The following is a 17,889-nucleotide window of genomic DNA, read 5'->3' as shown; positions in this document are numbered from 1 at the left end:
TCAGTTGAGCACTTCCAGTTGAGCGCTGAGCGGGTAGGTGGGCGTGGCGGGCGTGGGTGAATTGATAGGTAACTTTATCGCGAATCAATCCATCTGGGGAAACGGCTTATCGGGCATAGGAAAGATTTCTGCCTTGTCTCACCGCCTAAAGTTCGAACATCATACATACTTATTGCCCAGTACATACGGTAGTGTACATGCGTTACCGCCCCCCCGACGCCGTCCCTCGGCGTCCATCGCCCGGGTCCTACAACGGCAGTGAACGGCTCGCCCCACCGCGCGGACATCTTACCATGTGGGTCCCGCCCGCACCCGCACGACCCGAACTCAAAGCCGTTGTGGAGCAAGTGTTTCAGAGAGCCCTCAAGGTGCCCGTCGGTTCGGAAAAGAAGAATCAGATACACAAAGGCCATCATCACACTCTGAGCCCGACCATTGTTGCCCGAGGCCATTGGGTTGTTATGATCTATGTTCATTTTGTGTCCAATGCCTGGCAAGTAATATCTACTCGTACCCACACGCCTTGCCCATGCTTGCATGCCGTCCGTTGATGACATAACAGAACTTTCTAGGACTTTTAGGAGTATAAAAACGATAGCAACGGATGCACCGCAAAGATGCCCGACTACGGGACTTCCTGAAGACGAAAGACCGCTTACACCCACAGCTGCTCAACAGACGCCAGTGTATAAGCCAGCTCTTTCCCTTCTCAGCAAAACAAAGAAGGTTATTGCAAGCGCCGCCGCCCAAATGCCTGCCTGCTGAGCAATGTAATGTGTACACTCTGGCCGAACCGCGCACAGCCTATCCAGATAGAAACTTGGTCGGTAGTAGCTTGGACAGAAAACAGCAAGCACTTTCAAAAACCCTAGCACTATCCATATTACACTTATCCCTTGAGGAACAAGTCACCACCGCCATTTCGCGCCGACCTTGACCGATCAACGTGGTCCAGGCCAAGGTAGTCTTCTTTTTCGGCCTTCTCATACAGGATGTCGTCTATGCAGTAAACGAGTTAGTCATGACATTGGGAAAACGATATCGGTAGGTGCCACAAACCGTCTTGGAGATAGATGGGTCGTGAGAACTGAGCCCTCCTAACCACAGCGAACTTGATCTTCTCGAAGCTCTTGCCCTTGATTCCCAATCTCTTTTCGAGCCGCTTCTTCGTCTCCGAAAATGGCTCGCCCTGTGATGACCATTTGGTTAGATCTCAAAGCGTTCAAAAGGCGATGAATGTGAAATTACCTCTTTGATCAAGAATCTGAACGACATGCCGTGAGCCCTGCTCGGTTCGTTTTGGAAGTGGAAGACGGTTATATACTGGTTAGGATCAGTAACACCAATCTCCTCCTCGGGTTTCCGTTCAGCCACAACGGTGGTGTACTCGTTAATAGAGATAACAGGATAGTTTCTGTCGAGATCTCTGTACCACTTGTTGTTGCTGACTTCATATACCCGGATTTGGCCGGCCTCCTCCTCGCTAGGAATCTTGGCCTTCTTGACCAATGTCTCGATCAGGTCCTCAACCACACCACTCTTCGTTACAAGAAGATCGTATTGGTCCTACTGTAGCGTTAGTAACGTAAGCAGCCACCAATGTTACCAAGCTACTCACCTCTTTTGTGATGCCCTCGCTGAGCCAAGTGACCTTGAGGCTCTTCTTGGTGTCTAGCTCGGCAAGACTAATGTCGAGAACTTCGTAGTAAAGTGCGTCTGATAGTTGATTGAGGTTCATCTGCCCGTATCCCGGCGGGGTAAGAATCCTCTCTACCGTTTGGTTGGATAGCTTCTTGACTGCCGTCCTGGGATTGCCATTTGCACCATTGATGGTATAGAACCGAATATGAGTAGGCTCGACACCTATGTGCTCTCCAACCTTCTCCGATAGTTTGTCATAGCTCATCTTGGAACTCAAGACAAGCTCGAACTGTGGGTACTGCTGAACATCAGCTTTTTGGGGGTGAGGGCAGAATCTTACGACCTTGCGGTGGTACAAGAAGTCGTAATACTCCCTAGCATCCGTCAGCTTGTCCGAGGATTTAGCGTCTTCAGAAGGCTTGCTCTCGCCAAGACCAAGTCTTGACTTGTGCACATGGGTTCGCTGGAAGCAGATGATGTCTCCGTCCTGCAACTCCTCGGTCTTAAGAGTTTCCTTGCCTCGTAGCGGTTCCACCATCGTTGGCTTGATCTCCTCCCACAGCTGAATCTTCTCTCCACTGGGGACCTTTTCGCCCCAGCCCATTTTCTTCAGAATCACAGGAACCAGATCCTCGACCTTCTTGTCCAACCTCACGTAGACATGCCCAACGCCCCTCAATGTTTGGCTCTCCACGTCAAACCATTTTAGGAACAACAAGATGTTATCCTTCACAATCGCGCCATTAGCTTGTGCCTGATGCGATGGCCAGATGGGTTCACCGTCCGCGTTGACCTCCTCAGCCACTTCTGCCCACACACGTAAAGACTCATCCCGTTGGGCAGTAGCCTTGGAGTAGGTTTCCTCCACTGTAAGCGCAAGATCCATAATAGGAACGTCCGGGCGAACTGTCTTGTTCTGGCGATTCACCATTATCCACAACCGGACCCGTTTAGGATCTTGTCCAAGGTCTGCTGCAATTTTAGCGACCAACTGCTCCATGGTATCCTGGCGAAGAACACGATAGTAAATCGGTGCCCCGGGATCTTGGTCAGGAGTCGTGTCGAAGTAGGTCAGATCGGTACCGCCGTGCTCCTGGAACGTCGCTTCGGTGACGACCTTTACCCCTATATAAAGGTGTTGTTCCTCCCTCTCCTTGCGTCGGGCTTCACGAGCAGCCAGCTCCTCTGCGAACCTGTTGCGGAGATGTGGAGGTGTGTCCTCTTCGGTAACCTGGGTAAGGATCTGGTCGATTCGGGACTTGCGGATATACACGAGCATGTAAGCGCTATTGGGACGCATGATTGGTGTCTTCTTTTGAGGTAAAGTCCTAATTTGTCCATTCGGCAACCGGAAAGGACCGCCAAAGTTGTCTTCCAGGACCTCAAGCTTCCTGGCCTTGGTGACTTTGTCATCGTCGTACTTGTACCAATTTCCGTCCTTGGTGGGCTTCAGGAAAGCGTAATAGTGGCCGGTGTTAAGGTCCCCACTGTGTACCAGCACACCATGAAGCTCGTATTCCCAAGGTTCCGATCGATCGGCGTCTTTCTCGAGGAAGGGAGCGGCATCGAACTCCTCGGGAAACTCGTAGCGAGCATTGATCTTCATCATCGTGTCGCGCTGAATGTCGTATTCGAAGCGTTTCAACTGCAAATGCAGAACATCGGGAAAGCTCTGGAAGATGACGCCCTTGTTGGCATCCTGAAGTTTGTACTCGTCGCCAGCATAGTACTGGTTTTCACCGTCCAATTTTTCCACCTGGATGTAGTCCTGGAAACTCTCCAGCAGATTCTTATTGCCGCTGACGTTAAGTTGGACGTCCCAGAAATCTTCAACTCGACTGGATTCGTACGGAACGTTGATGCAGGAGATGAAGGTTTTGATCTTGCCGCTGAACATCTGTGCCAGGGCTTTCTCGTGTGGTGTGCCCTTCATCTTCTCCTCCATGCGTTCCATCAATTTCCGCGAGAGCTCCTGGACGTCTTGCTGTTCAAAAATATGACGAGTCTCCCATCCAAAAGACTTGGTAAGCTCACTGGTAGCCACGGCAGTATTTGATGTTTGCAACTGATAAAAGAGTCGTTGTAGAGTATAGGCGCTGTTCATCATGCTCTCGTCTTGCTCGGTAGGAATTTGGTAGATAATCTGCAAGCCAGTCAGCATGCGGGCGGGAAACAGAGCAAAAAGGAACAAGATGTTGATCTCTTTACCTTGCGGAAAGCATTGGTGAAATAGAGCGACTGTAAGAGTGAGTTCAAATAGCAAGTGGCGCCCTGGTTTTTGAGACCGACGTAGCCTGTCTCCTGCTTCGAATCGTAGTTGTTGAAGTTGTGCCACAAAACTCCTGTTTCATCCTCGACAATCCTGACATAGGCGCTAATGTTGACGCTTTCATTTTCGCCGAGAGGACGGCTTGAACCGTCATAAGGCTGACTGAACAGCCTCCGGAGTTCCAGAAACCGTGTAAAACCCCAATCGCTCTCTTCCTTGGTGAAACGGTGATGGGCGGAATGGTGGTGAAAGACGGAAGGGTCGTTAGGATTCCATAGCACGAGCGCAAACTGAACGCAGCAGCTCCATTTTTCGGGCATCTCGTCCGCTTCGAAGCCGTGTTCCAGGTATATCGAGCACTGGTCAACATTATTGCCATATGGGAAAAGAAGAATCCGCCTTTTGAACAATATTAGTATCCTTAGCAGACGTAAAGAAACCACCGAGGAATACTGACCATGGGAAGCCACCAGCATGGAAGATGGGACCATGCTCCTTCTTGTTGAGGTTGCGCCAACCCTTGATCTCCCACGTGTGAACCTGGTCCTCAAGGATTGGGGGTTCGTCGATTAGGGCTGGAAGGACGTGCTCTTTCATGGTTTTGTCTAGAAGAGCGTCAGTTGCAGAGCCCCGAGGAGGATGGAGGTTGTGTTGTTGTTGTTATCCAACTCACAGTCAGTGGCAAGGACGGGAGCCTCCTTCTCGTCAGCCTCCGGGGTGATGATTGCGACCTCGTCATTATCGACGCCGTTTGGTTCGACAATGTGTTCCTCGGGTGTATCGACCAACATGGCGTTGGGCGAGGGGGCTTGGGGGTTTTGGTCATCCTTGGTGCGGATAGGCAGATTAGCAACCCGGTCGTCAGATGGCGGGGATGGCGAGGGAGTCAGAAGAGCGCGGTTGGCGGGGTTGCCCATGTTGAACACCGAGGGGCAAGTAGAGGCAAACAACAGAGAGGAATGATATAACTAGACAGGCAACGGCTCGCGGGAGGATCGGGTCACGGTGCATGGGAAAGGTAGATAGATGTTGAGCTCGACTTGCTTCCCGAGCTGTTGAGGAAGATGGAGGGGAAACAAAAGGTGCGCGCGGGTGACGGTAATGGTGCTTCTGGTGCAGTGCATCAAAGACAGAGGACTCACCATAATGCCAGTGGGCTACAGCGAGTAGCTGCAGAGGTCAGAGTTGCAGGAAGTTGCGGATCGCGCCGGCGACAACGGGCGTACTGAAGTGACGACTGTCGACGCAACGTGGACTAAGCCTCGCTCCTTCCAAGCAGTGAGCTGCGTGGCCGGTGTGTGCTCCTTCCCGTCTCTTTCAAGGAAACCTGGTATGTACTGCGACTTTCGGCAGGCGATGCGGAGTCTTCGGGGAGGTTTGGGTCGGGCGGAGGATACTCTCGAAAGAATGACTGACTGACTGACTAAGAGCGCAAGTCGTCTGCAGGCCGGAGAGGAGACAAATCGGTCGTGGTGAGGAAAGCAGGTGGAAAGAGGATGGGAAGAGGAAAGAAAGGTTGGCGATATGGAGCAGCGCAGGCAGGCGCAGGTAGATCCTAGGTGATGCTAGACTGTGGTGGACTGTAATGGTGAGTCTTGGCCTTGCGTTGGTGGATGCAGCCAGAGGTCATGCAGTGACGGGAGTGGCAGTGAGGAACAAGGTGAAGAAGGTGGAAGTGTAGTGATTGGAGGTCACGGTTTCTTTCTTTCTTGTCTTGTCGAAATGGGTTTCTTCGATAGGTTCCGTCGCCCGCCGCGGTTGCCCGGCCGCGCGCTCAGTTGTTGAGTGAATGGCAGCAGAGTATATGGAATGTTACTACACGCAAGGTAACGGACATGTTGTTGACCTACAGACTTACAGTTCGTTTCTTCAGTCAGATGCAGTCCATGTATCTCTAGACATGGAGTTTAACATCCTGGCAAAACCGCGGTATCTGTGATCTCTTATAGAGCACTTCCTCTTTACAATCTACCAGGCACAATCGATTTTTTGAATCCATAGTGCTGAATTCAAGAGGTATTGTGGCCAGACTCCTCCGGTCACAGCAACTCCCTCTGTTCGACATTCATTGGGATCACAGTATTGTGGCTGTTGGTCCGGGCTGGATCACCCCGCGCCCGCGTAGGCGAGTTTCTGTGATGTTAGTATCAGGTTAGGCTACTTGTTAGCCAAGCCCGCACAACCTATCGCAAGCTGTGCTAAGCAGCCAGCTGATCTGCTAGTGCATAACATGTTCACTAGCCGCCGCTTCTAGCAAACTCGAAGCTCCCAAACTTGAATGACGTGAGAGATACCCAACCTGGTTCGTGGCCTGGATCTGTTCCTCCAGCTAACAGCTGCTGATGTGTTCAATGGGTACTCCATCAACACTTTTGACTGAGACCGGGCCAGAGGATATTCAGGTGTTATGGTGACAGGAGTATCGCGACCAACCCTCAGTCAAAGCACCGATCTGTTTGCATGCGCTTTCTCGACTACCCAAATCATTATTTGCCCGAATTTTGCGTTTTTATTTACACAGTACTTAGACGATTCATCAGTGTAGTGACGTAAGTATTGCCGGTTGATTGTTCAGTACGAATCTGTTCTCAGTGTTTCAAGGTGGCCAAGAACACAACAACCTGAAGCTCTTCAAATTCGCGCCAGAGCTGTGATAATAGACCTAACTGCCCATCTACCATATAATTCCGAGCTTAACATTTGGGCAACAACACTTCCATGTGTCTTGGGATTTTGAGGTCATCAGCACCTCCATTTCAGTTGACTGGATTCACCGGCTACCGTTTTTTTCACGTCCGTCGTTCGAATGACGTCCGATCAACTCAGTCGGCAAAGGCCGAGTGTGGGGTCGAGTAGCGAGGAGCAACTGTTCCCTTCGCATCCGTCACTCATGCATGCAGTGCGAGGACGTCCATCCAGTACTTGGACATATTGAACGAGGTAACTGCCCTAACGACGGGAAAATCTGGCTTAACATACCCAAGTATTTTGACACAAATAGACGCCAATTTGTCGTGGCTCCGTGGCTATTAACATTACATGTCACCGAGTGTTCGTAAACCAAAAGCATATGATATGATTTGGGCCACGGCAACCTAAAAAAGCTCCAAGCCCCTGACCCTCATCCCGCGCCCCCCTAACGTAAACACTAAACCAAGCTCGTGATAACCAGCGGGGCCCAGGGATCGATCCTACACTAGTGTAGAGGTGCATCTGGCTCCGATTATCGCTCTCCAACCCTGACACAACACGACCTCTAGCCTGATAATCTTGCGGCAACCCGACTCCAAGTTCCTTTTCCGTCTCTTCACCAAATTACTCTGTTTCGCATGGCACCGACGGTATGCCGTGCTTCTTGCTGCAAAATGCGAAGGCGCCCGTCCGGCTGATGTGCACGGCGGGAGACCTGGGCATGGTGGCGCGAAGAGGGACAAGCCGAGGACAGCTCCTCCTCAAGTGGGCGATGACTCGGAGCTGCACGAGCTCTACTTCAGTCACGACTCCAAGACTATCAGCAACACCAAGGGCACGAACGATATCTCCAACCCCTCAGACTCGATGTACACATAGCCAGCACAGTCCGAAATGGCGCCCGGTGTCTGTTCTAGACGAGTATGCGGATTTCCTGTCCTTGCCTTGACATCACATGCACCAGGAGCCCACGCTTACAATGTGTTCTCTTCACTTACAGATGGGTCGCAAAGGAAGCTCGACCGATCAGTTTGCGCCAATTGATGGTCTTTGGCCGTTCCCTGACCGAGTCGAGGTTGATTAGCTCTGCCAACTATGTGCGAACAGAGCTTCCGACGAGGTAAGCTCTAGACTAGACTCTCCAACATCGAGACTACCAGAGTTACAGCACAGCATCTGACTATGCGATCACTCGGACAGAATTGCCCACCGCATCCGCGACATGCAACGGCTCCCCTACGTAGTAGTAACCAACCCACACATGAACGAAGTCTACGACCTCTACTACTCCGCTTTCGACACCTTCCGCAAGGTCCCCGAAATCAAAACGCTCGAAGACAACGACGCCCTATGCGCCACCATCCGCTCCAACCTGAAAGCGCACCTGACCGTGATCCCCAAGCTAGCCATGGGCATACTGGAGTCAGCCGGACTCATGGACGCCAAAGAGCTAGACAAGTTCATGAACACAATTCTACGATCTCGCATCTCGCGCCGTGTCATCGCCGAGCAGCACTTGGCTCTAACCGACACCTTCCACGCCCCTTGGTTCTCCCCCGGCGCCAAGCTTTCGGAATCCGAGTTCATCGGCGAAGTCTTTTTGAAGTGCGTCGCCAAGGATGTCGTCGAAAGATGCGGTCAGGCCATCCGCGACATCGCGCAGCACGCATATGGGCCCGACGTGGCGATCCCCGAGATCAAAATCGACGGACACCTGGAGGCCAATTTCCCTTATATCCTCAGCCATCTCGAGTATATCATCGGCGAGCTACTCCGTAACTCGGTGCAGGCCGTGGTGGAGAAACACCAGCGTTATAAGGAGAAGGTAGCGGCAGCGGGAGGGAAAACCGACGAGATTGGCCCGCCGCCCGCGATCGAAGTGACAATTTGCGAAAGCCAGCAACACGTCATCATTCGCATCTCGGACCAAGGTGGCGGCATTCAGCAGGACGTCCTGCCGTACTTGTGGTCCTTTAGTAAAGGGCCTGCGAGTCAGCAGCTGCTGACGAATCTGGAACAGGTGCCCAAGATGGCCGCGACGATGCAGGAGCTCAAGGTCGAGGGAACTACCTCTAGCGAAGCTGGGACAACGGTGGGCAAATTGCAACAACAGCGGCAGGAACAGCAACAGCAACAGCAACAAAAACAACAGATCAAAGGCATTCACAACGGAAACAATTTCCCCGGCGACCCGGGTTACTGCAATTCGTTGGCGACGCTGACAAGCCGCCCGCCGAACCTACGCCTGGGCATGGGGTTGCCTTTGAGCAGGGTGTACGCTGAGTACTGGGCTGGTAGCCTGGCGTTGCATAGTCTGGAAGGGTATGGGGTGGATGCGTTCTTGCAGATCTCGAAGCTGGGGAACAAGAATGAGCAGCTGACGACGCGGGCGACGATGGATGCCGTTTAGAGGATATCCAACGAAGTGCAAGTGAGATGGGTGGAATGGGAGGAGGAGGGAATTATACCCAGAAATTATTACTTTTATGGTTCGGTTCAGAAGAGCATAGGAAGGGCATCACAGTGACCTGGTGTAACGGATAGATTATTCACGCGTGTGCTAAGTCGGGCTTGGTGTACGGAGCAACCTCTTGTATTTTTCACGCAATATCGTTAACTGGGCATGATATGGAAATAGCAACTCACTTTAGTAGCACAAGCTGTGCTCAGCTCAGTGACCGTTGTCAACTCTCAATTTGAAGCACTACAGTCATAAAGTCGAAGCTTGTACTCAAAAGTGGTAGCCTTTCTCATTATTTGGTATCATTGAAAGGGGGGTTGCTATCAGAATTACATCGTAGCTAAGACGGACAGAAAAAAAAAAACTGGCGTGATGGGGTAAAGTTAAGTGTAAAGGGTGTGGTAAAATGTCAGTTGCCGCTCGAAATCTTCCAAATATCTGTAACTTTTCATCCCCATCTCCTGGGCCTCCCTGCGCGACTCGGGCTATGCAGAAAGGGTCTGTGGAAGATGAGGGAAACCCGGGCAAGTGTATAAAAACATGAGGAGCCTCTCCTTCTATAACAAGCCTCAATTGATGACCGCGCCATCCTACCAAACCGTAGCATATCCATGAACATCGTCTTTCAAGATATGTAAGTCGCCCAGTTCGTCTTCACGTAAACATGTCGAAAAAAAATCGAGGCGCAGGTACATTAATGCTCGATAGAACGGGAGACGGTGGTCACCCTTGTAGAGGATACCGCAAAAGCCGTGATAACCGCTTAGCGGCGACCGTGGCTGCGGACGGCATTTCCCTGCAGAGACTCGAGCTCCATCTCGAGGGACTTGATCTGGGCGTGGGTCTGTTCGAGGTCCTTGTTGAGACGGTCGCGCTCGGCAATGAGCTTTTGCTCCCACTGCCTGAAACGCTGCTCCTCGATCTTGACCTGTTCTGTGAAGCGCTTGCGGAGAGCCTCCTCCTCCTCCTTGAACTTGGGGTTGTCGAGCTTCCGTGGGCGAGCCTCGCCGAACTTGCGGGTCTCCATTTGCTGGGCGCGGTAAGCCTCGTAGTGCAGCTCCTCTGTTGTGTGGATAAGGTCCAACATGTGGGTGCGGATAAGAATCGAACGGAGCTTCTTGAAGTCGCAGTGTTCCTCGTTCTCGACCTCGGCCACACCCCACGAGTATTGACGGCCCTTGACAATACGTCCATCGCTGGTCTTAACATCCTTCTCGGAGCCGATAACGGCAAAGGGCATAGCGGCCATCAAGCTGCGTGCGTGTTGTGCGGCAGCCTCGTCATCCTCCTCAATAGGTGGCTGATAGATCTTGATACCCTGAGCTTCGATGACGGCACGGATCTAAAAATCATTGTTAGCGATGACGGGGGGTATGTTCAAGGAAAGGACAAAACTCACCCTGGACTTGAACCTCGCCAGGTCGGCAGGGCTGAGAGTGTCGGCCTTGGCAATAACGGGAATGAGGTTGACGCGAGAGCAGAGTCTCTTCATGACCTCGATATCTAGGGGCTTAAGCGTGTGGCCGGTGGGGCGGATGAAGTACAGGCAGGCGTGGACACGGAGATCAATCTTGTCCTGACGGCGGGGTTGTTGCTCCTGGAGCATGTAGGACTCGTGCTGGTCGTCGAGGAATTCGATAATGGGCATCCACGAGTCGCGGTTGTTGACGTAGTCACCAAAGCCGGGGGTGTCGATAACAGTCAGGCGAACTATAAGCTGGTTAGACAGAGCTCTCTTACAAGACACCAAGGTCCCCCTGCGTGATCTGCTGCCGTACCCTTGAAGAACTTCTCCTCGAGCTCGGCTTTTGTGATTTCGATCTCGACGGTCTTGTCGACCTGCTTCTGGTGGCGCCTCTTGTGGTCGGCATAGTTCTTGATGGTCGTGGAGAACAGCGTGTTGATGAAGGTGGTCTTGCCGAGGCCAGACTCGCCAGCAACCTATTCACTCACGCCGTCAGCATTGGTTTTACAAACACGAGGTTCGGCAAGCTTTGGACGGTGAAGCGCACCATAATAGTAAAAGCAGCGCCTCTCTTAGCAACAATCTTGTGTCGCTGGTTGGGCAGATTGGCAATGCCAATCGGTGAGGCGCTCTCGGTAGTGGCAGGGGCCATCTTCAGCTGGGCGAAACACGAAACTGGGAGATAATTATGGGTAGAGGACTAAGTCACGATCCCGTTGCTGTAACGGCGAGAAGAAGCACCGGCAATTGGAGAAAAAGAGCGTCAGGCGGGATGCGTGGTGTACGGGTATGGTGGTGGTCGTGAATGGGAATCGAAATTAGGTTGGTGTTGACAGTGGACGGGTGGGAGCGAGAGACAGACGGGGGATGGAACTGCAGTGGTGAGTGGACGGGGACCCGTCGTGGAGCTCTGTGCTTTCGTTCAGGGGAATTTACCTGTTCAAATTTCCACACCACATTCATCTGGCCCAACCCAGCACCACACACCCACGCAGAAGAGAGCACCAGCGACGGGGACGGGAGCGCCAGGCCAAAGCCCACCCCAGGAAGCACTCCAGGCACTGCAGGGCCGCGGCAGCAGACGGAGCAAGCAGCGAGCAAGCAGCATTCGATTTCCTCCAGATGATGAGGTGCCTGGGCGGGGGCACGGCAGCCGTCTGTGATGATGCCGGGCGAGAAGGCGCACGGTACACGATCCATATGATCCAATGGCACCTTTCGAGCCCGGCATTCTGCAGTAGTGTAGAGCTGCCACCAAACAAGGCCGCTCTTGACTGGCTGCGCGGCAGGGAAATGAGTGGACCCTCCCCTTTTCCACCTACTTGCTACCCACACTTCCCCAATTCCAGGTCCCCAGAGACGGACGCTGGCAGCTCTCCACTGAAACGCGCTTGCCAGGTACCCTCGCCGAGCATTTAATCGATGCGTGCCTTCCCTGCTAGCGCCATTGGCGGTGATCAGCCATTCATCGCCATGGAAACTTTAGTTGGTCGACCCTTTGACCCTTTGATTGCCAGCTCTGCCAGCCTTGCACTGTGCTGACCGTGCGTGGCCTCGCTGCGCCGGTCGGTGAGGCTGCCAGACATGCCAAGCCTTCTGCCAGCTGGTGCCGAAGCGAGGAGCTCACCCGACTCCATTCCCCGCCAAAAAGTTTATGAAATTTTTGGCTGGCAGAATCGCCATTGAACGTACGGGCGGTCTAGGCGCAACAGCAGCAGCCTGTAACTGAACTTCTGTTCCACTTATACAGACTCGGAAGAGTCCTCCAGTTCCTGTACATAATCGAATCCCCAGATACTATCCCAGTTCCGCTCCATCTTCAACATTGACAGTCGAGGCATGGAATAGTGTTTGACAATGAAGACCGACTTCAAGTTTTCTAATCTACTGGGCACAGTCTACTGCCAGGGCAATCTCTTGTTCAGCCCGGACGGTACTCATCTCTTCTCGCCCGTTGGCAACAGGGTGACAGTCTTCAACCTTGTCGAGTACGTCTCGAGACTCCCTACACCTGCCGGGCGCATGGCTTGTAAGCTGGCTAACACGGTCGCAGTAACAAATCATATACCCTTCCCTTCTCCCACCGAAAGAACATTGCGCGTATCGGTCTCACGCCCCAGGGCAACCTCCTACTCTCCATAGACGAAGATGGCCAAGCTATTCTCACCAACGTGCCCCGGCGCGTAGTACTATATCACTTCTCCTTCAAGGCCCCAGTAACGGCTCTCTCCTTTTCGCCATCGGGGCGCCACTTCATTGTTGGACTCGGCAGGAAAATCGAGGTTTGGCACGTTCCCTCAACACCCGATGCCAATGCGGACGGCGAGCTCGAGTTTGCGCCCTTCGTCAAGCACCATACCCACGTCCAACACTTCGACGATGTCCGTCACATCGAGTGGTCCCACGATTCGCGATTCTTCCTCACATCTTCCAAGGATCTCACAGCAAGGATATGGAGTGTTGATCAAGAGGAGGGGTTCACACCTACGGTTCTGGCCGGTCACAGGCAGGGTGTCGTGGGCGCGTGGTTTTCCAAGGATCAAGAGACGATATACACAGTCAGCAAGGACGGCGCCGTTTTCGACTGGCAATACGTTGCGAAGCTTGGACAGGACGAGGATATGGTGGACGATGATGACCTGGCGTGGAGGATAGTCAACAAGCACTATTTCATGCAGAACAGCGCCACCGTACGATGCGCCGCTTTCCATCCCGAATCGAACTTGCTGGTTGCCGGTTTCTCGAACGGTATCTTTGGCCTCTACGAAATGCCCGACTTCAACATGATCCACACTCTCAGCATCTCCCAGAACGAAATCGACTTTGTGACGATCAACAAGAGCGGCGAGTGGCTGGCGTTTGGCGCATCCAAGCTTGGTCAGCTTTTGGTCTGGGAGTGGCAGTCTGAATCGTACATTCTCAAGCAGCAGGGCCATTTCGACTCGATGAACTCCCTCGTTTACTCTCCGGACGGTCAGCGGATTGTCACAGTCGCCGATGATGGAAAGATCAAGGTGTGGGATACGGAATCGGGATTCTGCATTGTCACCTTCACAGAGCACACTAGCGGTATCACTGCTTGCGAGTTCTCCAAAAAGGGCAATGTCCTGTTTACCTCGAGTTTGGACGGTTCTATCCGGGCTTGGGACTTGATCAGATACAGAAACTTCAGGACCTTTACAGCACCAGAGAGGCTATCGTTCTCTTGCATGGCTGTTGATCCTAGTGGCGAAATCGTGGCGGCTGGCTCCGTTGACTCTTTCGACATTCATATTTGGTCTGTTCAGACTGGCCAGCTCCTAGATCGTCTTTCGGGACACGAGGGCCCTGTGTCATCCTTGGCCTTTGCGCCTAACGGCGGTCTTCTTGTGAGTGGTAGTTGGGACCGCACTGCCCGTATCTGGTCCATTTTCAACCGCACACAAACAAGCGAGCCTCTCCAGCTCAACTCGGATGTTCTCGACATTGCCTTTAGGCCAGATTCTCTCCAGATTGCCATCTCCACACTCGACGGCAACCTGTCGTTCTGGTCGGTCTCGGAAGCTGAGCAGCAAGCTGGTCTTGATGGGCGCAGGGATGTCTCCGGCGGTCGCAAGATTGGTGATCGCAGGACTGCGGCCAATGTTGCCGGTACCAAGGCTTTCAACACCATCAGATACAGCACAGACGGATCGTGCCTTTTGGCCGGCGGAAACAGCAAGTATATCTGCTTGTACTCCGTCACCACCATGGTACTCCTGAAGAAGTACACCGTGAGCGTCAATCTTTCAATCCAAGGCACTCAGGAGTTCCTCAACAGCAAGCTTCTTACCGAGGCTGGACCCCAGGGTCTCTTGGACGAGCAAGGCGAGGCCTCCGATTTCGAGGACAGGATAGACAGGTCACTCCCAGGCTCCAAGCGCGGTGACCCCTCCGCACGGAGGAAGAACCCCGAAGTGAGAGTAAACGGCGTTGCCTTCTCGCCGAACGGAAGTGCCTTCTGCGCCGCCTCCACAGAAGGTCTTTTGATCTACAGCCTGGACACCACCATCCAGTTCGATCCTTTTGACCTCAACATGGAGATTACACCCACCTCTACCCTGGCCGTGCTCGAGAAGGAGAAGGACTACCTCAAGGCTCTCGTCATGGCTTTCCGCTTGAACGAGGCCGGTCTGATCCAGCGTGTCTTCCAGGCCATCCCTTACACCGACATCCCTCTGGTGGTCGAGCAGTTCCCCAACGTGTACGTTGCCAGGCTGCTGCGGTACGTTGCCGCGCAGACCGAGCAGAGCCCACACGTTGAGTTCTGTCTTCTTTGGATCAAGGCTCTGGTTGACAAGCACGGCGCGTGGTTATCTGCCAACCGCGGCAAGGTCGATGTTGAGCTTCGTGTTGTCGCAAGGGCTGTTTCCAAGATGAGGGATGAGATCAGGAAGTTGGCCGATGAAAACGTCTACATGGTCGACTACCTCCTTGGTCAGGCGAGCGCTGCTAAGGAGACTAATACCACCAAGACCTTGGCGCTTGAGTGGGCTACCACCGACTCGGATGAGCAGCCGGGCGCTGGTGGTATGAGCCTGAACGATGTCATGCAGCAGGATGAGGGGAACGCCAGCGAAGACGAGTGGATCGGTTTGGACTAGGTCCTAGGATCTAGAGTACTATAGGATTTTTGTAACGGTAAGGAAGGGTACCACACATAGGATAGGCGCTGATACGGAAAATATTTGTCAACCGGCATTCTAGTTTATAACTTGTACAGATGATTTTGATACCAATTCATGGCAATAGAGAAAAGAGGCAATTTTGGAATACAACTACAACGCCATGCGAAACTGTGTGAAAGCAATGCTATACCCCCCTAGTCCAACCTTTGTGGATTGCTGGGTGCTCTTTACTCGACATTCGGAATATCCTCCCATGCCTCATCGAACCCACAGCTACGCACCCAGTTTGGTCCTGGTGCGAGGACCGAGTCGACAATCAGGTGGTAGACCTTGTTCCAGTAATCGCCATCTCTTGTTTGATAATAGAGCTGGCAAATCCGTGCAGCTCGGGCAAGCTTGATGCTGTGGCCATCGTCCTCAAAGAAATGGAGGTTGGAAATGATTTCTTGAAAAACATCAGTAAGTAGCGGTTCAAGGCCGAGAGAAGCGAGGTAACCATCAACTCACCTTCAGGAGTCCCAGATGCCTCCTTCTCCTTAGGCTGATAAGAAGTAATAGCATCAAGCGACAGCTCCGGCGCTCCACGCGCCGCATACTGAACCAGATCCATCCTGATCTTCCACTCGAGAAGACGGACCTTGGTGTCGAGTGATATCCAATCTTGTGCGTTGACTGTCGTGAAAAACGGTGCTGAGGTGACATGGTGCCTATAGAAAGCCGTCAGTCGGTCAGTATCAATCTTCCCGTCCAACTCCTTGCCTACCCCTTCCTGAATTCAAGGGGGGCGGCGGTACGTGACCAGAAACACCCAAACCAGACGAAGAAACTCACATCAAGAAGAAATCAAACCTTGGCAACTTCGTATCCCTCTTCACCAACGCCGCCGCACCCGCCATAAACACCGCGGAATCATACATCTCCGCCGTCCTCTCCTGCAACTCTTCCTTTCCCACCTTCACCTTGGCCGCCAACCGGATCGCCTCCTCTTTGGCCCTCTTCAACACCCCATCCCTAACTTTATTCGCATCACTCATCCTCGCCGCATTCGCCAACTTTTCGTTCCCTCTCACTCCCCGTTCCAACAAGTCCTCCACAACCCTCCCCATAATATCCTCCTCCGGTTTGCTGCTGGCTCTCGCCGCCTCTTTCTCGGCTCCCAGGAGATACCCCCCAATCTCATCCCCATGCACAGCCGCCTGCGCCAACCCCTCCGCCACGATCGCCGGCTGTCTCCATTCCAGGCCGTACATGAGCTGGATCAGCGGATGCAAGAACCCGCTGTACAGCCTCACCAACAAGTTATCCGCCTCGGGCGTGCCCGAGAACAAATACTCGTTCACCACTTCCTCATACTTTCCCCCGCGGGAATCCATCTCCCGCTTGAAAAAGGCCAGGAAATCCGGGTAGTGCGCCTCTTTCCCCAGGTACTTGCCTGCGTCGTCCCGCCAGTTCTGGATCAAGTCGGACACGACTTCCTGGTGTTCTGGCAACGCAGGGCGTTGATAGGACGCATTAACGTCGTAGGCTTTCTGCAGCGCCTCGGAGGGGGCAGAGGTCCCGTACAGTGCGAGGAGGTGGTGAGGGATGTGGTTGTGGAAGCCGTCTTTGTTGAAAAAGACGTGGTGGTGGTGCATGTCGGCTTGGAGGAGGTCGGAGAGGAGCGTGGAGGCGGTGGGGGATTGAGGGTGGATGGTGGGGGACTTGGACCAGAGGCCGATGTTGGAGGGGGTGATGTTGATGCGGTGGGGGGTTGCTTCGGACATCTTGATGGTTGTGAGGTGAAGACGGCGAGTGGTGGTGATAGTCCTTGGTGGTTTGGGCGAGATGATGGCCTGGCGAAGGAGGAATGTCTTCGTGCCGGCGGGAGTGAAAGGTCGCATTCACGTTGATTTGTGTAGAAGCGACGGGCTGTGGGCTAAGGAAGTTAGAAGGCCTTAAGAGAGGTTCTTGGAGTAAATATAGTTGAATTATATACGTTATAGATCAGGTGGTAGTCGGAGAAGAGGTTGATTCTTGAAGCCAAGAGTAATGGTGTGTTGTTCACTTGATGGAGTATCACGAAGCCCGGTTGCTGTGGTGTTCGCACGTCAAGGTATTCCGAAGTCCGAATGCCGCTTATCTCCGCACTCGAAAGCCAACTCTTAGGTAACTGTTTTCCGTCCTACGCAAGTGCGTAGTAGGCCTATGCTACTCTTACAAATCGAATTGAAATCTGACTGATGCGTTGTTGGGATGAAGCACAGTCTAATAATGCTGGTTTGTTTGTTAGCTTGGTACACCTACTATTACACTAGACGAAATTTATCCCGTATTGCCCCAAACCTCAACGCCTCATAAAGGCAGTGACAAGATGAACATGATGTTTTGAAGAAAATAATGGCGTGTTCAAGGTAAGGTCACGGTTTAATCATGAAATGGAACGAGTTAGTGGAATATATACACGCCTACGGGAGTTGATCCGAGGTCTTGAGCTAACAAACAAATCGGCACTGAGGTGTAAAGTGGTATTAGGCGAGTGTAGTAAGACGGCTACGTCATTGACCCCCTTTCAGTCGTCCACACAGATCAACTACCTCTACCAAAACATTTGTGACCACCGGCCTTATCCGCACCCTACACTTTTAGGTCAGCTCGTCAGATTCTCTGAAGAATAATAGCGTCTAATAATTGAGGACTTCATATATATACATTCCATTAATATTAAGTTTACTGTTCT

The 17,889-nt window shown here is 52.7% G+C and overlaps 5 protein-coding genes across 5 annotated transcripts; 2 read left to right on the top strand and 3 right to left on the bottom strand.

Moving 5' to 3' along the window:
* Positions 1-889: 889 nt before the first annotated feature.
* B0T23DRAFT_391942 (uncharacterized protein) lies at positions 890-4,827 on the bottom strand (the record flags this gene model as incomplete). Its single annotated transcript, XM_062837977.1, has 7 exons — positions 890-999; positions 1,060-1,189; positions 1,249-1,566; positions 1,619-3,784; positions 3,850-4,309; positions 4,368-4,515; positions 4,584-4,827. 7 exons carry the CDS (start codon positions 4,825-4,827, stop codon positions 890-892), a joined length of 3,576 nt encoding a protein of 1,191 aa, XP_062696960.1.
* Positions 4,828-7,644: 2,817 nt separating this feature from the next.
* Positions 7,645-9,011, top strand: B0T23DRAFT_306817 (alpha-ketoacid dehydrogenase kinase; the record flags this gene model as incomplete). Its single annotated transcript, XM_062834398.1, has 2 exons — positions 7,645-7,721; positions 7,802-9,011. The coding sequence occupies 2 exons, from the start codon at positions 7,645-7,647 to the stop codon at positions 9,009-9,011; spliced, it is 1,287 nt and encodes a 428-aa protein (XP_062696959.1).
* A 407-nt stretch (positions 9,012-9,418) lies between these two features.
* B0T23DRAFT_14986 (cell division control protein 12) lies at positions 9,419-11,286 on the bottom strand. The gene is made up of 4 exons (XM_062832516.1): positions 11,075-11,286; positions 10,841-11,003; positions 10,462-10,772; positions 9,419-10,404 (listed from the first exon to the last, which is right to left on the bottom strand). The coding sequence occupies exons 1-4, from the start codon at positions 11,177-11,179 to the stop codon at positions 9,826-9,828; spliced, it is 1,158 nt and encodes a 385-aa protein (XP_062696958.1). The 5' UTR covers positions 11,180-11,286; the 3' UTR covers positions 9,419-9,825.
* An 863-nt stretch (positions 11,287-12,149) lies between these two features.
* B0T23DRAFT_14963 (WD40-repeat-containing domain protein) lies at positions 12,150-15,241 on the top strand. Its single transcript, XM_062832511.1, has 2 exons — positions 12,150-12,515; positions 12,581-15,241. Exons 1-2 carry the CDS (start codon positions 12,385-12,387, stop codon positions 15,147-15,149), a joined length of 2,700 nt encoding a protein of 899 aa, XP_062696957.1. The 5' UTR covers positions 12,150-12,384; the 3' UTR covers positions 15,150-15,241.
* Positions 15,242-15,400: 159 nt separating this feature from the next.
* On the bottom strand, positions 15,401-16,936 carry B0T23DRAFT_306460 (uncharacterized protein; the record flags this gene model as incomplete). Its single annotated transcript, XM_062834382.1, has 3 exons — positions 15,401-15,618; positions 15,681-15,880; positions 16,005-16,936. 3 exons carry the CDS (start codon positions 16,934-16,936, stop codon positions 15,401-15,403), a joined length of 1,350 nt encoding a protein of 449 aa, XP_062696956.1.
* Positions 16,937-17,889: the final 953 nt, after the last annotated feature.

Source organism: Neurospora hispaniola (genome assembly GCF_033458365.1).
Source record: "Neurospora hispaniola strain FGSC 10403 chromosome Unknown B0T23scaffold_1, whole genome shotgun sequence".
Classification (NCBI taxonomy): Eukaryota; Fungi; Ascomycota; class Sordariomycetes; order Sordariales; family Sordariaceae; genus Neurospora; species Neurospora hispaniola.
This window is presented reverse-complemented; position numbering and strand designations above follow the sequence as displayed.

Coding starts and splice junctions, on each gene's coding strand:
- B0T23DRAFT_14986 (XM_062832516.1), bottom strand. CDS start 11,179: ATGGCCCCTGCCACTACCGAGAGCGCCTCACCGATTGGCATTGCCAAT. Junction 11,004..11,074: donor GCGCTGCTTTTACTATTATG/GTGCGCTTCACC, acceptor GTGAGTGAATAG/GTTGCTGGCGAGTCTGGCCT. Junction 10,405..10,461: donor TGGCGAGGTTCAAGTCCAGG/GTGAGTTTTGTC, acceptor AATGATTTTTAG/ATCCGTGCCGTCATCGAAGC.
- B0T23DRAFT_14963 (XM_062832511.1), top strand. CDS start 12,385: ATGAAGACCGACTTCAAGTTTTCTAATCTACTGGGCACAGTCTACTGC. Junction 12,516..12,580: donor ACAGTCTTCAACCTTGTCGA/GTACGTCTCGAG, acceptor ACACGGTCGCAG/TAACAAATCATATACCCTTC.